The 20,700-nt window shown below is 38.7% G+C and overlaps 2 protein-coding genes and 1 long non-coding RNA gene across 4 annotated transcripts; 1 reads left to right on the forward strand and 2 right to left on the reverse strand.

Moving 5' to 3' along the window:
- Nucleotides 1–261: 261 nt before the first annotated feature.
- Nucleotides 262–16,824, reverse strand: hnf4g (hepatocyte nuclear factor 4, gamma). Of its 2 annotated transcripts, none has more exons than XM_023266228.3 (11): nucleotides 16,657–16,824; nucleotides 9,118–9,283; nucleotides 8,627–8,721; nucleotides 7,797–7,903; nucleotides 7,507–7,656; nucleotides 7,110–7,197; nucleotides 6,548–6,700; nucleotides 5,511–5,560; nucleotides 5,055–5,241; nucleotides 3,542–3,661; nucleotides 262–3,116 (listed from the first exon to the last, which is right to left on the reverse strand). In XM_023266228.3, the coding sequence occupies exons 1-11, from the start codon at nucleotides 16,685–16,687 to the stop codon at nucleotides 2,995–2,997; spliced, it is 1,269 nt and encodes a 422-aa protein (XP_023121996.1). In that variant the 5' UTR covers nucleotides 16,688–16,824; the 3' UTR covers nucleotides 262–2,994. The 2 variants fall into 2 exon arrangements, with proteins under 2 accessions (XP_023121996.1, XP_023121994.1); XM_023266226.3 differs by lacking the exon at nucleotides 16,657–16,824 and adding an exon at nucleotides 12,697–12,957.
- Nucleotides 16,337–18,120, forward strand: LOC129347983 (uncharacterized). The gene is made up of 2 exons (XR_008600358.1): nucleotides 16,337–16,537; nucleotides 16,679–18,120. It is a non-coding gene; the product is annotated as an uncharacterized LOC129347983 (long non-coding RNA).
- On the reverse strand, nucleotides 17,084–19,874 carry LOC111565919 (probable G-protein coupled receptor 141). Its single transcript, XM_023266229.3, has 2 exons — nucleotides 19,569–19,874; nucleotides 17,084–19,092 (listed from the first exon to the last, which is right to left on the reverse strand). The coding sequence occupies exon 2, from the start codon at nucleotides 19,084–19,086 to the stop codon at nucleotides 18,139–18,141; it is 948 nt and encodes a 315-aa protein (XP_023121997.1). The 5' UTR covers nucleotides 19,087–19,092; nucleotides 19,569–19,874; the 3' UTR covers nucleotides 17,084–18,138.
- Between the last annotated feature and the right edge of the window lie 826 nt (nucleotides 19,875–20,700).

The following is a 20,700-nucleotide window of genomic DNA, read 5'->3' on the forward strand; positions in this document are numbered from 1 at the left end:
TTCTGTCAATTTATCATCATGTGTCTGTGTGTATTGTGTTCCTTGCAGGATCAAATATGAAAAAATGTCAATTTAACTTTTCTTACATTTAACAAAAATGTACTGAAATGATTTGTTGGGGCTGTAGCAACAAACAGATTGGATAGGAATCGTTTTTTTCGATTGCATATTTGATTCACTTCCATATTTTATCAAAACAAGAAACCCGAATACACACACACACACACACACACGTATATGTAATCCACATTCACTGACCACTTGTTTCATCACTTCTTCAAAATTGTTTAATCAATACATAAATTAAGAAATGTACATGTTATCAACACAAACCAAAAAAAAGCATTTCAATCAATAAAGTGAGAAAACCAGTCTGATAATTTAGATATTTTCTATCATTCATTTCACTATGTACAGCAAGTTAAATACTACAGTTTATCCATATTCATTTATGCATTTAACATGACATCATCAAGAATTTCTGTGATGTTGATCGTTGTTCAAAAGTATTTATATGTTTTAGCTGCTATTCATTTCCATTAGGACAATGCACACATCACTGTGTAAGTTATACGCACACAGACACACACACACACACACACACACACACACACACACACACACACACACACACACACACACACACACACACATATGTATATGTTCAGTATCAAATGCCAACAACAGTATTTTTTGTTTTGTAATTTAATTGTCAATTACTTCCTTCATAAAAGATAAAAATCCTGAAAATGTGAAACAAACAAACAAACAAAAACACGTTTCTGTGGTTCGATTAAACAAAAGAACTGATCTTAGATCTTAGTTTAGAGGTTTCTTCTGATGCATACTGTCTAAACAAAACACTGTATTCATTCCTTATTTGATAGCCAGCTGAAACTTTTACTTTCAGCAGCTGTAATTTTTTGACAGTTTTAAATTAATTATTCCATTGCTGTTTCCTCAGAAACATCTGATTATGTATTTTTATATTTTAGATCTCTGGAATTCAATAGACAGGCTCATTATGCCCAGTCCAGTGAGTGTTATTTTAATACTTAGGTACAAAGCACTAAGTAATAAAATCAACAGTTTAAACCGACCCAAGATCAAAATTTTAGAACACTGTCATGTCCATAAGCCACATGTCTACAATGATGTGCCTTAATGACACTATGGTAGTTTTAAGTGACTACAAAGAAGCATATCTTGTTTAGCTAAACCATAGTTTAGTGTTTGCCGCATTTTTCCACTTCATTTGAAGCGATATAGTAAAGTTTAAGGGCTCTATTTTGCTGAAATATCCCAGACACAAACACAACTGGGTGTGATGAGCAAATTTTGTTTGTAATTATCTCATCTCATCCCCTTTAAAAGAAGCAACAAGTGCAACAAAGTGAAAGAAACTCAGAGAGAGAAGCGAAGTGCTTAAAATTCCAAAATAATGAAAAAATAAAAACATGACATCCCACATTTTAATATGCAATATTTGGCAGTGTAAGTTACAGAATGAACTGGCAGATAATTGGTGCTGCTGCTGCAGGAGTATCAGTACAGCCGGTTGTGGCTGTGCATTTAATTAAATAGACTCAATTATGTCTTAAAAGTAGCATAAACAAAATAAAGAGAAAACAAGGGTCTTTGTGAAATATCAGACCTAATTTACTGAGCAAAACAAAACATCAAACAGTCCTCATATCCTTTGGAAATACATTGCATGAGGCTAATTATCGCTAAATCCTAGTGACTTGTCAGGAGGTTTACATAATGAATTGACATCAACCCTGTGCTCTGTATGCGTAAAGTGTGTGCATTTAGTAGAGGCCTGTGTATCATTTGCTGGTATCCAGCTGGTCTGAGCAGACAGAAATCCACAGAAAAAAAATAGTGTTTTAATTTTTTGGACATTTATTTGCCATTGTGCCATTTTGTACTGCAAGCTTTTATCTTCACTCCCCAACATGCAGCTCTGACTCCATATTTAATTGTGGGTCAGGTCAGGTCTTATATCAATGGTGCAGGTCTGGAATTGATTTAGAGACAATCACAGGTAACAGATGAGTGCATCTGAACCTCTCCAGGAGTCTTTTCCTTCCAAGTTTTCACACCTCTACACTGGACTCCATACCTCACATGTGTAAACTTGTTTTATAGTGTTCTACCAACATGTTGTATTTGTTCTCGGTATATAGAAATGGAAGCAACAAGAGCAAATATGTAGTAGGTTATTGCTAATGATTTGGACTCAGAGTTTGGACTTTTGTTTTTAACAAAAATGCCTGTATGTAGCTATTTGATGGAGCTCAGGACTCATCCAGGGCACGGCTGCATTACTCCAAGATGATTTTACAGCTGAACTTGTAATCTGTAAGCAATAATGCTCTAGTGTGAGAGCATGCCCTTACATGACGGATCCTGCTGCCATGTCGGGAGACTTAAATAATTAATAAAGTTTCTGCTGTGCCATCTTTGCAAATTAAACACAACACTCCCCACACATCAGAGACTGTAGCTGCTGTGCGATGACTACAGCTACAGCGTGCTGTGGGTAGGTTTTAACATGAATGCAATTTTTGTGCCTAAATGAGCACCAGAACTACATTGTGCCACGTAGTGCAAGAAAATGTCAGAATACCCTGAGCTTGAGCTTCTGTAGTGCTGGGAAATAAACAATAACAGGCGCAGATACACAAGAAAAAAAAGAGAAAAAAAAGAACTTGCAGCAGATAAAAATTGCACAAAAACTGTGCTTACCTTAACGCTCATGTGGGAAAATAGAAACCCGCAAAAGCTCCACATAGCTGCTGCTTTCATTATGCCTAAGCTATTGTTACAGCCACACCAGGAGTCACAGCAGAAAGAAGAAGGGTGAAGTCTAACCACAGACACTGAATAGAGACTGCTGTCATAATTTTTTATACCATGACCAGGGATAATGAACGGGGGGGCAAGGAAGCTGATCCCATGTCGGATTCTTTGACAGAGTGCAGGAAGGAGTCAGAGGTCGGTCTGTGTGGACGGCGAGGGGCTGGTTGGAGGACAAAGAGGCTGGGGAAAGTGTTTGTACATTTCCGGGGCAGGACCCTGAGGAGGTGACGGGATGGGAGTGTCTGGAGAGGCTGCAGAAGAGAGACAGGGACAGAGAGTCATTTTAGATTGCTTATTTCTTTATTTTCAAATGAACATGTTTTTATGTGGAACAAAGTAAATGACGTTGTGTGGCCATTAGGTGGTGTGCTATAGCCAAATGCATTTTTTACTAACAAATGAAAGCACAGAATATGGCCAATGCTCATCAATTCTGGCAAATTACAGCGTTACAAGTTACATCTAATGTGTTTTTTTACAATCCGAATTTTTATTTATTTGTTTCAACTAAGCTAATGGAAATGCACCTGGTGGCACACACTTTTTCACAAGAACAGATAAGTTGTCGGTCGACTTTGATGTGTGTGTCAGAGGCCTTGTTCTTGTCTTGGTATCTGACTGCATGCAGGTTGCACTTTCCTGAAATTGCATTTTGAATTTGAGATCAGAATCTTACCTATTTGCGGAGTGTGAGCGACAGGCACGGTGCTGATGACCAGTGTGTGCCCAGTCACAGGGTCCTGGGCCAGCTGGGTGTGTGCTGGGTGGTGCAGGTGTGTGGGCTCTGATGTTAGTCCTGAACACACAACACAGAGACTCATAAATAAATTGCAACAGATAGTGGTGGAGTTTAACCAGCTGACACAAAGATGTTTTAAAGAATGTGTAAAGGCATATAGACACTGATTTTGTTAGATCGAAATGACTGGCAGAAAAACCTATGTAAGCTCACGTTCAATTTGTCCACTCTAATCTGTCAAAAATGCAAGAAAACTTTATTTTTTATCTACATATACATAAGCCAAGGAAAGGCGGACTATCTAATTTTATCTATGTGGTTTGATTAACTTGTCTTTGGTTAAGGGGTTGACCAGTTATTGGTTTGGCCGATTATTGGATCTGATATTCAACATTTTTCCAATCATCCAAATCCTTACTTTTTAAAATTGATTTTGTGTAAAATAACTTGAATTAAAAATCCACTAATTTTGCTCTGATCTCTTCCTATCTGTAGTCACCAGTCTTTTTCTTAAGCAGTGTCCCACCTACAGCACTATTTGATTGGTTATCCTATCAGCACTGAAGGTTAATTGTTGAAAAGTTCGCTGTTAATTAAACTCATGTAAAGCTTAAGTATTTTAATTAAGTCTTGTGTTGGAGTTTATGTTATTATAAATTTGAATGCCAGTATTTCCATTTTAATTGCAAATGCATTTCAGTTATTGGTCTCTGATTACTAATAATCTTCACTCAAAATAATGCATCTTTCAACCCCAAGTTTGGTTTCAAACTGTATCTCTATGCTTCATAAGTTTCCCATTCACATTACTATATATATAATCTTAACTATATTTGAACAGTGTGGGCTTTTGTTTGTATTGTTGTTGGTTTGTATGTGGATTAGTTCCGCATTCTGACAAGACGTTGGAAAGTAAAACAAATGCAGCTCTTTCTGTACACCGTCTTCTAAGTTGTCATATTCTGGAGGTGTTTTTTTTTAGCATGTATGGTGAAAACTGGAAGACATTTTTGGAGATGACTTTTTACTTTATTTCCATATCTCATCTTATGCTTGAGTTGTCTGTCATGGCCCTCCCGTGGAATATATTTGATGCATTCTGGCTTTAACTTCAGGCTTCCTTATTTATACATATTTAGATGTTTGCAGTTGTCCCTAGCAGCATCTCATAGCCACTTCAGTTTATTTCAGCTTTGCCTAATATATACTGTATGTGAATTATACAAAGTTGGACCATCTTTCTGTAACATCCTCAACTTTTTACACATTGTAATATCCTAGAAAACTTTGCAGAGCATGTATACTTTCACTTTCCTACATTGCTTCGTAATTCTACAGTTCACCACATTCATCGTTGAGGAGCTCCACTGGAACATTTGGTGATGTTTGCTGAAGGTCAGCCTATTTGTCTTTCTCCAGATTTACAAGCACAGAAGTCGCCCAGTCTCACCTCCCAGCAGCATCTCATGCAGCAGGTTGTCTATCTTGGCCAGGCCACAGAGCTTAATGAACTGGAGCTGTTCGATCATCTGCCAGGTGATGCTCTGCAGGGTGGGCAGCAGGAGTAACAGCTCCCCAAAACGACCCCTGGAGTCATACTGACGGTCATTAATGTAGTCCTCCAGACTCATCTGAACCTACACATACACACACAAGCACACACAAGGCCTCTAGTTTCTAACAATGAAAGCAAACTGCACATTTGTCCTTGTTGACTGGTACATTGATAACAAACCTGTGAAAATGTGAAGTAAAATACATAGTGAGGATAAAAATGAGGTGATTTAGCTTCTGAAAATCAAAAAGCAGAGATGCTAATCGGTAACATGGTTGAAAGGTCTGATAAAACATTCTACAAACAGCCGCAGTTCTGCAATAAGCTAGAAGGGTCAAATGGTTGACCTACCTGCAGTCGCATAGCCTTAATCTTCGAAGGGTCCCGCAAAGACTTTGCATCTGCAGATTGGAAGGCAAAGCATGGAAGAGGGGGATGCATTAAGGTTGGGAGTGATGGAGGACAGGATAGAAGGACAGGACAGGATAAGAAAAAAAACCTGAAAGATCAGGGATGGAATTGAGGATATGAGTGAAATTGATGGAACGATTATGGTCAAACTGGGGCATGAAGGCAAAATGAGAGGATTTAGTAAAGGGGAGCTAAAAGGGGGGGGGGGGGGGCAGGTAACATAAAATGGGGGCAGGGATTGTAGTGACACTAGGCCGAGGAGACATGAGGAAGGGCTGGAACGATTGGGTTCTAACTAGGAGAGGAAATGTAGCCAGGACACGTTGGGAAAGGAGAGATTTGGATAGAAATTGCAATGTGTATCGAACACGATAGCTATAAAAAGTCTATATTTTAATGCTATTTTTAATCTTTTATGAATCAAAGCATTGTGTTTAACCATTTCCCCCTTTTTACGCCTTCTTCTACCACGTTTGTTGGCCTTTTTCACTTCTAATATAAAACAGCATTTGAAACAAGGCATTTATTTAGCTTTTAGTATGTAACAATCCATTTCGTGTGTAAGTATTAAAAAGGAAGGATTAATTTGTGGTCCATCACAAAATACAACCCCATTTCTGTACATATGTCATAAAGTTCTGTGCCACAATTATTGCCAATATAATTTCTTAGAAATTCTATCGCTGGCCTTAACCAAGCAATCTTACTTCCCTCACATTCATTTGAAACCAAAAGCGGACTTGCTCTAGTTCTCCTAAAATCCCCAAGCTTTTCACTTGCTGGAGCAAACAGACAGAAATTTAATTACATATAATTACAGGCAACAGTTTCTGAATGGACAAGGAAAGGGTGAACCGAAAAATCAGGGCAACCACTCATCCCCAGTAATGGCTACTAGGATATGTTATTAAATGTATCTCACAAATTATTTGATGGCTGCTGGGTTAATGTACTAAATGTTACTTTTAATTCATTACCTGGGTCAAAGAAGACAATGGCCTTGAGAGCTGCGTACTCGTTGTCATCTATCTGAATATCCTGGAAGGGCTGGACCAGCTCATCCAGCACTCTATTGGCTACCCGACATATCTCTGGTTCTGGACTGTTCCTGTGGATCACGCAGCCATTACCTGCAGGCACAGAGAGTGTAGTTAGTGGACATGTTGAGGGGAGGTGACTGGGACTGATAGGTATGTAGGTGTGTGTGAGGTGGGGCAATGGTTTGGAGGACTGTTGCCGCTTTGAGAGAAAGATGCATTTAATCTTGTAGACTTTTATTTGTTTCAGTCAATGGTAAATATGTGTGTGAAGTGGGGTGACACAAAAGGCCCGCTTGAGTGTTTGTAGTAGACAAATCTGCTTACAGTGCAATGTTGATGCATGTTGCAGTAATAAATAATGTAATTTACGAGAGACACTTTTGAAGTCAAAAAGAAACAGAAAGCCTTAGTTAATCATTCAAAGCGCTCTCACTTCAGTGCTGCACCACCCGATTACACCACACATGCATAAAATGCCATTCTAGGGGTCGGTTTCTACCTAAAAGCAGGAAGTCCTTGAATGGCATTGACCTTTTGGCAACCCCGAGCAAGAGGTGTTCACCTGCATGAGCCCTGAGCAAGCTCACCTGGGGACAAACACACACACAGTTAGGGAAAGAACAATGCAAGAATACCTCCTATCTTTGCCCTTACATACAACACATGAATGTAATACTTCTCGTGTTGTTTGCCATATTTAATAGTTACACCCTGGTTTAAAGAAACATCTATCATATTCAATCATGACGGTCATCTATATGTCCATTTTTCTAGCTAAGGTGGATCTTTTTCACTAAAAGCAGGCCCTTTAAGAGCACACACACACACACACACACCTACAAAGGCGAACCAAAATAGAAAGACAGAGCTCCAGAGCTAAAGTCTAAGTTTGTTACCTGGTCATCCAGTGGCAGTTCTCCAAAGGCAGGAATATATTTGGCCCATTCCACCAGCACCAATAGCTGCTGTCTCATAGAATCACATATATCCCCCACAGTGCCTGACTTCTGCTCTGATATGTCTGCCATTCCAACCGGAGTAGTGATCTGCAGATAGAGAGGAGAAAAAAATCTGCTCAATTCTGTAAACAACAGCAATTTAGTCACACACATGATGTGATGACTGATCAATTAACATACAAAGACGCATCAGTATTTAAGTAGGAAATTTATTAAAAGATTATCACCTGTTGAGACAGTGATTCTGCTTGGGCCAAAATAGTAATGGGTGGCAGGTCTTGGGAGTCGGGGATACTTCTTCTGGAGCTGATCCGATCTCTCTCGTTCTGTACAGCTATGATACAACAGTTAAGGTCACTGTGTGTGCCTGCATAAATTAAACATTACAGGGAACGAACACAACCTCCTGTACTGTCCTTTTTGAAAAAATCAGTCCACTTTCAAACTGGAGTATTGGGCTGTAAACTCGTTCCCAGTTTTGTATTTTGAAGAATTTATTTAAGTAGGTATTCATCACCGTTAAAAAGCTGGTAGGGAGTCCTAAATACAAATGTTGACAGTGGATACTAAGGCAGTTAATATTTAGGAAAATAGCCACACGGGCTGGCATCAGCAAAAGGAGTAAAACGTTAACCAGTGGCAATCCAGAACAACATGTTTGAATAACACATGATTAGGTGTCATAAAACTCTGTGCCAAGGTTATACCCCTCATAAATATACACACACACTCAGTAATCTGTTTTATGGCTGAGCCAGTTTCAACCATCTTGAAACAGCTTCTCGGACGACAATCTTTCTTTCAGGGTTGCTGTGCCAAAAATGAAAATAAACTACATTGAAAACTGATTGAAAAATGTAAATGCTGATTGCTCACTGAATATGATGTAGATGAGACAGTTTTTGTACAAAATTGACAAGATATTCAAGAAGGGGTCTTTTTTCTATGTTTGTATCTCTACATCTAACTTTTTGTACAGTTTCGATATTGAAGAAAATATGATGTTTTTGCTGATGATGTGTAACAATTAAGTTTTATGCAAGGGAGGTTTCCCTACCTTCTTTTTTCATGCCAGCTCTGAAGCATTTGTTGAGTCTGCAGAAACGACACTGGTTCCTCTTATCTTTATCCACAATGCATTGTCTGCTGAACCTGTACATGGTGAACACATAATGATAGAGGTAACTTTACAACTTAAGCCATGATGACTCAATGTACTGTAGCATAATGTAATAAGCTGTACCACAACATGATAACTGGGCTGAAAAGAAAGATATCAAGATATCTGCACTTTACCATAGAGGTGCACATAAAAGAAGGCTTAAGTGTACACTTATGCATGTACATTTTGTCCTGTAGTTTACACAAATGCACACACACCCACTCTCACACACTACTTACACACAGTAAATGTCAACCACAGTATGTGTACAGTACCTGTCTACAATAAACATTGTACATAAAGGAGTACATGTCTACTTTTGCTTGTTTGTTTGCTGTGTTTATGTGCCTGTGTGTGCTCACACAGTGAATCCTTGTTGTGTGTACCTGCAGGTATAGATGTGGTTCTTGCGTATGGAGCGTCTGAAGAAGCCTTTACATCCATCGCAGCTGGAAGCTCCGTAGTGTTTCCCAGTAGCTTTGTCTCCACAGATCGCACAGTTACTGCTGACCCCATCGGGACCAGGCAGGCTCGGCTCTGTCGGCATGTTGTCTAAAACACACAAAAACACTCACAAAGGTAAATACACACACATGAGTGCAAAGAGACATGCATCCGTATATTACGCACACTACACAAGTCAAATACATCCAAGAAACAGTACGCCAATGTAGTTCAGTCCACAAAATAGTTCAGCATGACAACCTTGCTATGTCATCTACATGAAACACCTGTATAGAATTTCAGTGCTATGACAGCATGTTTCCAATTACTGTGATGCATAAGTCTTAATTACGCTCAGTGTCTATGTCACATCTTTAGCTTGTTACATAATGCATTACTGTCTGCTGCATTGTCTTTTTTCAAAGTACACCTGAGGGAATGGTAAAATCAGAAACAGGGCCGAGGTCATATCATTTTTGTCGTCACCCAAAGTCAGTGAGAGTCCACCACTAGGACAGTAGTGTGCATGATCAGCAGCAGTGTTGATGCATGGAATACGTAAAGGCCGAGCTACTGTGCTTGTATGGGATGGAGTTCTCTCAACAGATGCCAGGTGACTATAAAGTAGTAAGGGACCAGTTTTAAGCCTTGTTGAGCAGCACACAGATAAGTGCAGATACCACTGACAGGTAGTCGTATTATGCTACACAAATTTTGGGCTGAGCACAATCGTCTGTAAAGGAGAGTGGTGTAAACTCCCGCATACCAGAGGAGATGCTAACATTTTTGTCCAACCGTAGAAGATCCTGGCTTACTTGCAAATAAAGAAAGCATAAGCCCTGATTATGTTTCACTGTGGACACGGACAGCTGTGAAAACCCACAAACACATAGTTTGCTGTTAGCTGTTAGTATAATACTTTGTTAGTCTGTGGAAGTCCACATGGAATATTCAGTTGCAAACATGCCCAGTAAATTGTAACTAAGAATTTTGTTCTGCAAAAATTGTTCATGTGAACACAAATTTTGGGCTGCTCACGGAGGTGTGCGAAGGGATCCATGCAGAGTCAAGCAGACTTGTGGAGATAATGAAATTATGTCTCATGGACCCTTGCACACTTGCAAACATGGAAAGTGTAACACAGAACAAACAAAGCATGAGGTTGCCGTGATATTTCACACATATTAAAGAGTGTATGAATAGACACGTGTGCAGATATCCTTGTGCAGGCCTTTTTTTTTTTTCTGCTACAGCTACTACACCACAAGACTAGTAGTGTGCACACGTGGAATGTGTCAACACTGACTCTTCTTGACATGTATGGACTGGAGTTTTCCAAGCGAACTAGAAAATGCTAGATATAAACAACTACACGTCTGTAGAATCCATAGCTGTCCATGCACACGCAAGTTAAGTGGATTGTTTTTTTCTTAGGTCCCATCACATCATTAAACACCTCTCGTGTTGGGCAGTACCAAAAACAGGCAAGACAAAAAGCAGGTGTGGAGAAATTGCAGGCCATGACAAGAAAGGCCCTTCATGCTGATGCTGCCAAGTGTGCAAAAATCACTGACATGTTTGCTGCAGGCCCTTCTTCAGCACCCACGGCTGATGACGGTGGTGGGCACAAAGGTGACCAGAGGGAGTGTAGAGCTTATATTAAGTAGGAGCTATGAATGGGCTAGCCTTCAGCTCAACAATATGTTACTCTGGAGCTGAACTACCCATTAAACTCTTCTTGATTAAACCGAGCAAAAAAGTGCCTTTGGTGAATAAACTAGCAAAGTTATGTTGATCACACCACAATAATAACGAATCCTGCATGCTATTTTCTACTTCACTTTGGCTAGCTTGCTACTTTTATAAACATAGTTGTTCACATTTTCTGTTTTTCAGGGTGAGCTGATAATAAACCTCACATGTGGCTTACATTGTCTCATAGGAACCAACATTTATCAACATTAACAACAGGTGTGTGAGCAGTGCTTGTTGTTTTGTTTATTCAATTTTTTTTAGACTATATGAGTATATGTAAACAGCTATGCTCTTCTGAGATATGGAAAAATATGTTCAGAGGCCAGCTTTTACTGGCTTTACAGATTATGTAACATTACTTTAATTTGGAAAACTCCTGTCACCTATTGAATCATTTATAATGCCCAGTTGTCACAGTTAAGTGTACAGTTTTGCAACATCACCTATTAAAGACACTTATCAAGTTTCCATTTGCACAATGTTACTTGATCCCCCTCTGTCTTATTACATGGCTGTAAATTTTTTTAAAAATGTGTTTAGGGAGTAGCATGGTTGGTTTACATATGACAAGGACAGTGATCAATGGTGTTATTTTTTATTTTTTGTTTTTTATTTTGGTCCCAGTTCAGCCCTAGTTCATAGTGAAGTTGCAGAGGTTGGTTGGGGTTTGAATAACTGCAAAGATATTTGTGTGTGTTTGATTTGCAGTATATGCATTTGCAAATCAGGGAAAAGCATTGAATGGCAGTTCAGTTACCAGGTCTATTATATATTATAGCCAATTCTTTATTTTTACTGTCATCTCCTTGTTGTCATCATCATGATAATCATGATCATTATCACCTGCAGCAATATTGTCACCATAATTTGCACTGTAATCATTGCTGATTCTCCATATTTATTTCTCTGTCAAAACCTACAAAAAAAAAACATAATAATATCATGAATGTAAAAGCTGAAGATGTTTCAACACAGATCCATCCACACCCTCAGTTCCACACCTTGCAGCCAGTGTGAGAAGAATTAATGTTTGACTAACTTGGGTATCACTGGGATGCGTGCTTGTTCCTCCGTAAACACCTTTATGACACATTCCTGCAATTCCTATTTTTACATTCTGATTTCATCTTTTTTTCCATAACAACCCCAGATTTCCTTTTACACATACTGTATCTACATTTACAAGCAACAGGAAAGTGAAGTTCATATCAAACAATTATCGATACACTTTAGCCAATATTAAAATGACATGAATTTCCCCATCACTGAATTTAGGCACATGGACAACGTTATGTAAAAAAAAACGAAGTTTTCCCCTTTCTCTAAATAGCAACTCATTTGCCTTCAGCTGCTCTCACTTCACATTATTAATACAAGTCTCGTCTTTCAAACCAATACACCTCCTCATCCTGTTCTGAGGCTGACGACCCATGCTAAATCCTCCTCCTTATAGGATACATCACGTTAATGAAGAGGCTTCATATTTGAACATACACAATGCAAGTCTCTTCTCTTTTCTTTGTGCACATCAGCTTCTATTTTGTGTGTGTGAGTGAGCTGTATCTGTGTTTGTAAAGAAGTGTGTGTGTCTCAGTCTGTTTTATCTGTACACTGCCATAATGTATGAGTGGAATTTATCAAGTATGCTGAAAATCAGATGATTTGTACTCGCATTTGTGTCTGTATGTGCATGTCTTGTGTGCTGTGTGTTTGTGGGTTCCTCTATTTGTGTGTGTGTGTCAGTGTCAGCATCCAAACACACTTACCTCCTCCTCCATAGAGCACCTCTGCATTCTCAAAGCCCAGTGTACTGTATGAGGGATCCAGGCCTTCACAGTAGTTAGCTACTTCCATATCTAACAGAGATTTACTCTGAGCAGCAGAAGGATATTTCATTCCTAATTCAGCCTGGTTAACCCTTCTTCTCTTCTCTTCTCTTCTCTTCTCTTCTCTTCTCTTCTCTTCTCTTCTCTTCTCTTCTCTTCTCTTCTCTTCTCTTCTCTTCTCTTGTCTTCTCTTCTCTTCTCTTTTGAGTTCTCTCTAAAATCTCTCTTTCTCTTTTTTTCTCTCTTCCTGTCTTGGTTTCATCTAATTCTTACAAACATGACAAGGGAGATCCCTGGCATAAAAGATCTATAATCCCATCTGATTGGGCCTTGAACGAGGAGAGGGGAGGAGCTAGGACTAAGACTTCTCACCTTATTACACCTCACTTATCTGTCCTTCTCCTTCATACTTATCACAGCGATGAATAGATAATGGTGAAGGAGATATTTCTCTTCTCTTCTCTGTCTCTTTTATGTACCTCTTCTTTTTTCCATGAGATAGATTTCATCATATTTTGAAAAGACAGCTTGTACACAATGTGGATGTGTATCTGCATGCACAATGGGGTGTTTGTGTGTACATACATTATTGTGTGTGACTTGCACATGTGTGTGTGTGTGCGTGTGTGTCCTTCCCAGGTTTCCTAATCTAATCAATAGCAGAGTAAAAGCACCACCACCCCAGCAGATATAATCTATAAAAGACACAAAGTGAAGTAGAAAACACTGATAACTCCCATTAACTCCTCCACAAACACGTTCATTGGGTTTATATTCAACCCTCTGTTTTTAAGTCTTCATACACTTCGAAATAAACTGACCATACACATCTCAAATGACACCCTCATTGACCACACACTGCTTTCACTAATCTTTATGGTTATTTAACAGATTATTTAATTTGCACAGAGTATCATTTTAAAACTTAGGCTTAATTCTAGAGGAATTTATTGCAGTGTCTGTGTCATTGTTTGTGACTTTCGTCAGTAAAAATCAGCATTTGCATTGCTTTTAATAAGAATTTTCGAATGCCGATACTCTAACAGCAACTTTTTCCTTCCCTTTAAAACACTTCTTTTAAGCTTTCTTGCTGTAAAAATAGACCAAATTTCATAAGAAGTGTTCTTTATGTGGAAGGGAAGCAGGTGACTTTAAAAGTGGAAATCAAAAATGAAAGTTTAAACCCTGAGCGCCCCCTCTTCCTCTTTGGGGCCAGGCATGTTATAAACACTCTCAAAATTACTGCCATGGCATAAACCAGTTAAAATGTTCCTTCCCATCCTTTTTTAACACCAAGGATTTCATTGCACTAAATCTTTTTGCGTGGATAAGTTAATCAGTTTGGGGCATTGTGTTAGACAGGGCTGTAAATGATAACAGGCAGTATTACGTGAGACTTGATGCCCTACATCAGTAATTAGCGGGCCGATCAGAAAAGCACACAGTATATGAGAAACCATGGGGATAATATATTGTCACTTTAGGCACATCAGAATGCACATTACCACAGATTACTGACTGGGCTCGAAGAGAAAAAGCTATTAGTATTTAGTCACAGGGTAATAACAGGTATAATATTGGAGACTGGGATAAAGGGGTTAAGAGACAGATGCAAGAGTGAGAGAGGGGAAGGAGAGAGAGAAGCGATAGAGAGATTACATTTTAACCAGGCAGTAAGGTTAGGCCTCCTGACTCATCAAGTTTGTGGAGAGTGGGGAAGAATTTACTCTTTACAATCATGTTCCCGATCACCACTGAAGCTGCAACTACAGCAGCATTAAAGTAGATTTAGGAAGCATAAAATATGCTTTTAAGTATGAAGACATAAAGGGTAAAGTGTGGATGTGCATGGTGGTTTTGTGGGAGGCTAGAAGAGGTGATCAAGATGGTTTAATACACTGAAAGAGAGCAAGATTCAATGGGCTTTTAGGCTTGTAGACATACACAATAACAAAAAAAAAAATCAATATTCACTGAAAGGTAAACAACTTTACACTACAGCTATTGTTTAACAAGCAAAAAACTATAAAAAATCTCTTCTTAGGCTTACCTTCACTCTGAAGTGCAAGGACAAACAATACAGTGATTCAAGTCTGTAACTGTAAGAGTTCATTTGATCCTTTTCTTTCTACTTTTTGAATATAAGCGCCTCTTGATTTAGTTAGATAGCAATATATTATTTAGAAACAAAGAATCTGGTGAGCAGTGTGTGTTGTTAATTATAGGGATAAAGACTTCTTTGAATAGGACAGCAACCTAATGTAAATCAAATACAGTTTCTTGATCGCAGCTAAGCTGAGGTCACACCTCAGATTTTGCAAAGTCTATAAAGAGAACCTAGCTGTAACCCTGAAAGGACAAAATGTCAAGCTATTGGAGAGGAACATTTTTTTAGGTTTTTTTTTTCTCTTTTTCAAAGAATATTTTGGGACATTTATATTCATTTGATAGTGAAAATAGCAAGATGCAGGAAAAGCTGACATGTAGCAAAGGTTGTGGGCATACCCAGGTTGTTACTTTTGTTCATGTCACAAATATGTTAAAAACACAATGCTGAAGCTGATTCACACATTTTATGTTTTTAGGTGAACATTTTTAGGTGAACATAAAAGATTTATATAGAAAGCATGATTTACACAGGTAAAACAACAACGGCTCCTATGACTTCTTCCAGGACATAACTGAGAAACGTTGCATCTGCCTAGCAACCGAAGCTCTCCATGGCCATAAAACCCAGCGCTAAGAGGCTATCTCTGTGTGAACTGGCCATAATACTGTCGCCTCTATTTAGACTGGAGGTTTTAATAGTCACAGATGATGATTAGCCACCTAACTCACTTTAGTAAAGCCCTACTTCCTGATACCCAGGCAACAGTAAAAAGCACACAGTTCAGTAAAACAGCATTCACCCCTTAAACTCTACACCATTTACTCGACATTTGCTTTTATTAGTTGCCTTGTTTTCCAGTTCGGAAACCAATGATGATTGTGTGAAAGTAAGGAGAAACATAAATTTGAAAAAATGTATTGTCAATAGTCCACTGCACTTCCTTAAATTTTAGAGGTATATGCAGGCTCAGAAAATGTACCACAGTTCAAATGTGTCTTTAGACTGGAGTTACCACATTTTCTTGCACAATTTAAGGAAGTTCAATAAAACATTATATGCATACTTAAAAGGCTGTCAACTCTCTGAATGTCTCAACATAGCTTCACCATTGCAATCTACACAAAATTACTCAAGCTCTGTGGTTTGTATTGCATGGCATTATATATGTGTCTACATGTGTGTGTGAACGTGTATATTTAATGTTTTGGCCAAAGCCAGAAGTGTAGTATATATGGTTAAAACTGGCATTTTCTTGTAGGTATATAAAAAAGAAGTCCTTCAGAATCTTTAATCCGAGGGTAGGGATGTTAATTGATTATGACAGTGATTAAAAGAAATGGTATTAAATGGTAAGTGTGTCAGAGAAGAAAAACACAATGTGAATAAATTACCACCTTCCTCTTTAGCAGTCCTTTGCTTTTGTTACAGATTATGTCCTTGTGCAGGTGAAATGGGTTATCACATGATCTTTACAGCACGGCATGTGTGACAAATTGAGTCTTTCTTATCTGGTTTTCGCAAAATGCTGTCTGCGGACGGAGAGGTGAGCTCGCAGGACATACTGTATATCAGCAGCGTGTGTGAAGCAGGACTTTCACCATTACCACCAAAATACAAAACCACGTGATTTAGGAGAACACGTTCACAAACTTCCTTGAAAAACTGCTAAAGGTAAGCTTCACTTCCTCTATAAAAGCAGCACCACCTTTTAATATACTCACTCTTTTTTATCTCAGTGTGTATATTTTGATTTTAATGATAATATACTTAACAAGAAAAGCTCGACTTACCTGTGTTTCTTTTTCTGCCTAGGATGTGCATTTATCCAGGTGTACTGTTGTTCCCTGAAAGTGAGCAGCCCTCAGTGTGCCGTTAGCCTAAATGACACTGAGCATGGGAAAATGGTTAAGGTGTTCAACAACATTAAAAGGTAAGGTTGGAGAGCTGAGCGGCCTATAATTCATGAAGCGACACATTGGTTGGCGCCACCATAGCCCTGTCATTAGATCGATTTACTAAACAAACTCAAACTAGGGTGGGGATGTTAAACAGTAACCCAGCGCCATAAAAACGAAAAGGAAAAGATCACCAGGTGTGTGTGTGGTTGTGTGCGTATGTCTATGTCAGGCAGGACCTCTAACACCACCTCCGAGGGCAGGACGTAGGAGATCCAAGAGGTCTGAGGTAATGTTTCACAAAATAATGGGAGAGCAGTAATGATTTTAGATATTTATTTCTCTTCTCGGCTATGAAGCCGAACACTTGAGCTATGTACACAGGGGTTAAGTGTTAGTAAATACAGTGAAATTAATTTAGTTGTCATCTCCACTCCTTTCATGCCTTTCAGATTAAGTTAAGCGATGAAAAATAAAACCATAGTCTTTGAGTACATTACATAAATCACAAGCTTGAGCCGCATGTAGTATAAACATAGACCAGCAGGTGGCAAGAGTTCACTCATTTTGAGTCAAAAGCTGATGGCAGTTTTCACTCGTGCCAAATTCTTTCAGCATTTTGATCAATAAAAGAACAGTTTGACAGGTATTTAACATCTGCTGTTTGACTTTGGCTGTTCCACGTCACATAATATCTCTCCCCAAATTTCCTGACTGTCTATGGACAACTCAAGTATCAAGTAAGACACAAAATATCAAATAATGGCATTTATTATAATTAAAACAAAGAAGCACAGCTTAAGCATTGTATAATTTAAAAGGAATAAGTCCACATGACACAACAGTGGTAGAACCAATGAAGCAGAACTAGCGATGTTTTAGATTACAGCTGTGGTCTTTCTATGTGTGTTTGAAAATGTCAACAAAACAAGCTATACAAATAAAAGAAAACTGACAACATCCCAAAATGATTATTTTGTCCAACTGATGCTCACAAACTCATGAATGAAGGTTCATATTTCAAAGAAACTCTCAAACAAACGCTGATAGATTCATAGAACTGAAAATGGTATGTATTCTAATTGCACTATATGTACCGCTTAAAGATTTTTAGTCATCTTTCTGCTCTTTACATTCTGTTTATTTTATTTATTTATTTATTTATTTGTTCTTTTATGCCATCTTATCTGTTTAAATGATTATTCTGATGCTATTTTTGGACGTTGTTCTGATATCAAATATCTGCATTTATGGAACTCCAACAAAAATAAAGACCAGTCAAGTGAAGCTAAAACTACAAAAAAAAAAAAAAAAAAAAAAATGTCAATGAAGTCCCTTGAAACCCCCGGTCACACACTTTCATCATACCAACAGTTTTCAGAAAATCCTTCGTACAAAGCATATGTTGCAAGTTCTCCTCCCCATGAAGGTGAGCATGTCCAAACAATTAAAAGTGGTTAAACTCAGAAACACCTCATTAACATTCTGCAAGTGAATGTTCTTCAAGTAATACAACCGGAAAAGGTGGTAGGGAATGAAGCACACCACCATGATCAGGGCGAAGCACATGCTCTTCAGCTGAGCCCCAAAGTCCTGCTGAGAGGTGCACCCCTGGCGATGCTTCTTGTATAAAACCCAAAGGACTTTGGCTTGGAGGGCTGTCAACGTGGTCGCTACCACTATGATCAATGTGCTTGCGATGTAGTTAGACACAATAGCAGTCTCTATGCTCGTTCCAAATTGGAAGCAGTGTCCATCAGTGTTGTTGCTCTTGTCCTTTCCCTTTGGTTGTTGGCCGTAGGAAAAATGGATGACACAAGGGACCACGAAAAGCACAGCGATCCACACAAAAGCGCTTAAAAGGAAAGCATGAATTCTCTGGAAGTGCACCATCCGGTTAGCTTTGTTGTAGAAGGTCAGCAGCCGGGTGATGAGGATGATCACATAGAAAACAAAAGACATGTACATGTGGATGTGGATCATGCTACTGACCATTTTGCACCACCCCCAGCTCAGGCTCCAGTGATTAGCTGCATAATAGTAAATTCGAAAGGGCACGGTGAGGAGGAAGATGAAGTGGGCAAAGATGAGGTTGAGTACAGCGATGGAGGTGGTGGAAATTGAGGTGGATTTCATGATGTGCATCATCAGACTCAGACTAATGGTGCCGCAGAGCAGAACCACAGAGTAGATGACCAGGAGGACTATGTGGTACTCAGAATCTTTCATATCAGTCGTTGCCTTTGAGGTTAGGGGTGCAGAGGTCATGGTCATCGTGGAATTTACAGCTGTGGACAATGTGCTGTTGCCGACTGTAGAAGTCATCTTAAACTGAAAAAATGAAAGGAAGAAGTAAGAGGGAGGCACATCATAAATAAAAGACATAAAGACAAGGGCAGAAATTGATAGTGAGACATGAAAAATCAGTGAAAAAAGAGTAGACAAAGAGAAGACTAGAGAGAAGAAGTAAAAACTGAACATTATTAGACACTGCACATAATATTTACCTACTTTACTGCTACTTTGAGTTGGTTACATTTGACCACATAATCCAGATAAAGACACTAACCACAACACGATTTTAGTCTATCTTGTATATCTTCGGGTGGTTTACCTATGGTTAGGTTAACAGGAAACAAGACTGCAAACACTTAACACACCAAACACCTCAGTTAGACTAAAATGAAAAATTGCAGCGTTTGAAGGGTTGAGAAGTACAGATGACTGTTGTTCACTATTTAATTATTAACAAAAGAACAGTGCTAGAATATAAATGACCACAGTGCAGCGTTGACAATCTGACTTACCTTTTGGTCAAGGAACAAGTGGCTGCCGAGTGCTCCTATACATCAAAGTAAGGCATTGAAGGAAGTGTCTGCACTCTACGATGGTAGGTTTTCTCAGTGTCGGTGATCTTGGGAAAAATTCTGCATCTGAGATAAAAAAAATTAAAATGTAGGTGTCTCTATTTAAGTGTTTGCTTGCGTGTTAGGAGGTGAATGCGTGCCAATATTTCAGGGAAGCAAAGTTTATGAAAACGAAATGTTTGTGTGTGTTGTGAGAGGCTAATGTCCTCTTTTGCATACTGGCTGCCTGTGCTCTGTGATAAACAGGAGGTGACTGCTAACCCATGTCAGTGCAACCACAGAGCTGGTGGCTTCCTCCTTCTGGTCACCCCCCCGTTAAACGGCATTCACTTTGCATGAAATACAGACAGTTACAGTGTAATTTTATACTGTGCACTTCTGGATTCCTGGATTAAAGAAAAAGAGTAGTAGGATTCAGTACATCTCTACTAATCTTTACAGTTATATTACCAAAGAGGTAACAGCTTTATGAAATATGAAAGTACTTTTCCATCTACATTTCAAGAAAGAATGATTCAAATGGAATGCATAGCTTGATCAATGAAAGTAACTGCAAGAACTTGTTTCTATTAAATCTGACAGCAAATCTTGTTGTATTTCTATCTCTTTTAATATGAGTTAAGTTAAACTAGTCAGTACTCCATGCAAGCATAGCTCTTAATTAGTTGACTGTTGACATTCTAAAAAGTATTAACAAATTCAAATAGAAGAAGTGAGTCAGGATGTGGTGATACTAACGGAGATGTTGACAGACGTGTTTATCTCTGATGAATATCACAGCAAGTCACACGGGACATGTACTGCAACTCTGGCTGATTGTTAAGGATGACTTTGCAAGACTTTGAGTCATTGATTAAACTAAAAAAAAATCTTAATTATGGACAGAAAATGATTTATTGTCATATTGAGGAAACACCTTGCTCATTTCCCAACACAGAGAAGCAGAAGAAAACCCCTTGTAATCACCCTGACCACAAATGTGACACCATTCTAAAGAATCAGCCATAGTTGGGGAATGAATATAAAAGAGTAGTCAGTTTATGCAACAAACACTTCCCTACTTTATTATTCT

This window comes from Amphiprion ocellaris, chromosome 22, assembly GCF_022539595.1.
Source record: "Amphiprion ocellaris isolate individual 3 ecotype Okinawa chromosome 22, ASM2253959v1, whole genome shotgun sequence".
Taxonomy (NCBI): Eukaryota; Metazoa; Chordata; class Actinopteri; family Pomacentridae; genus Amphiprion; species Amphiprion ocellaris.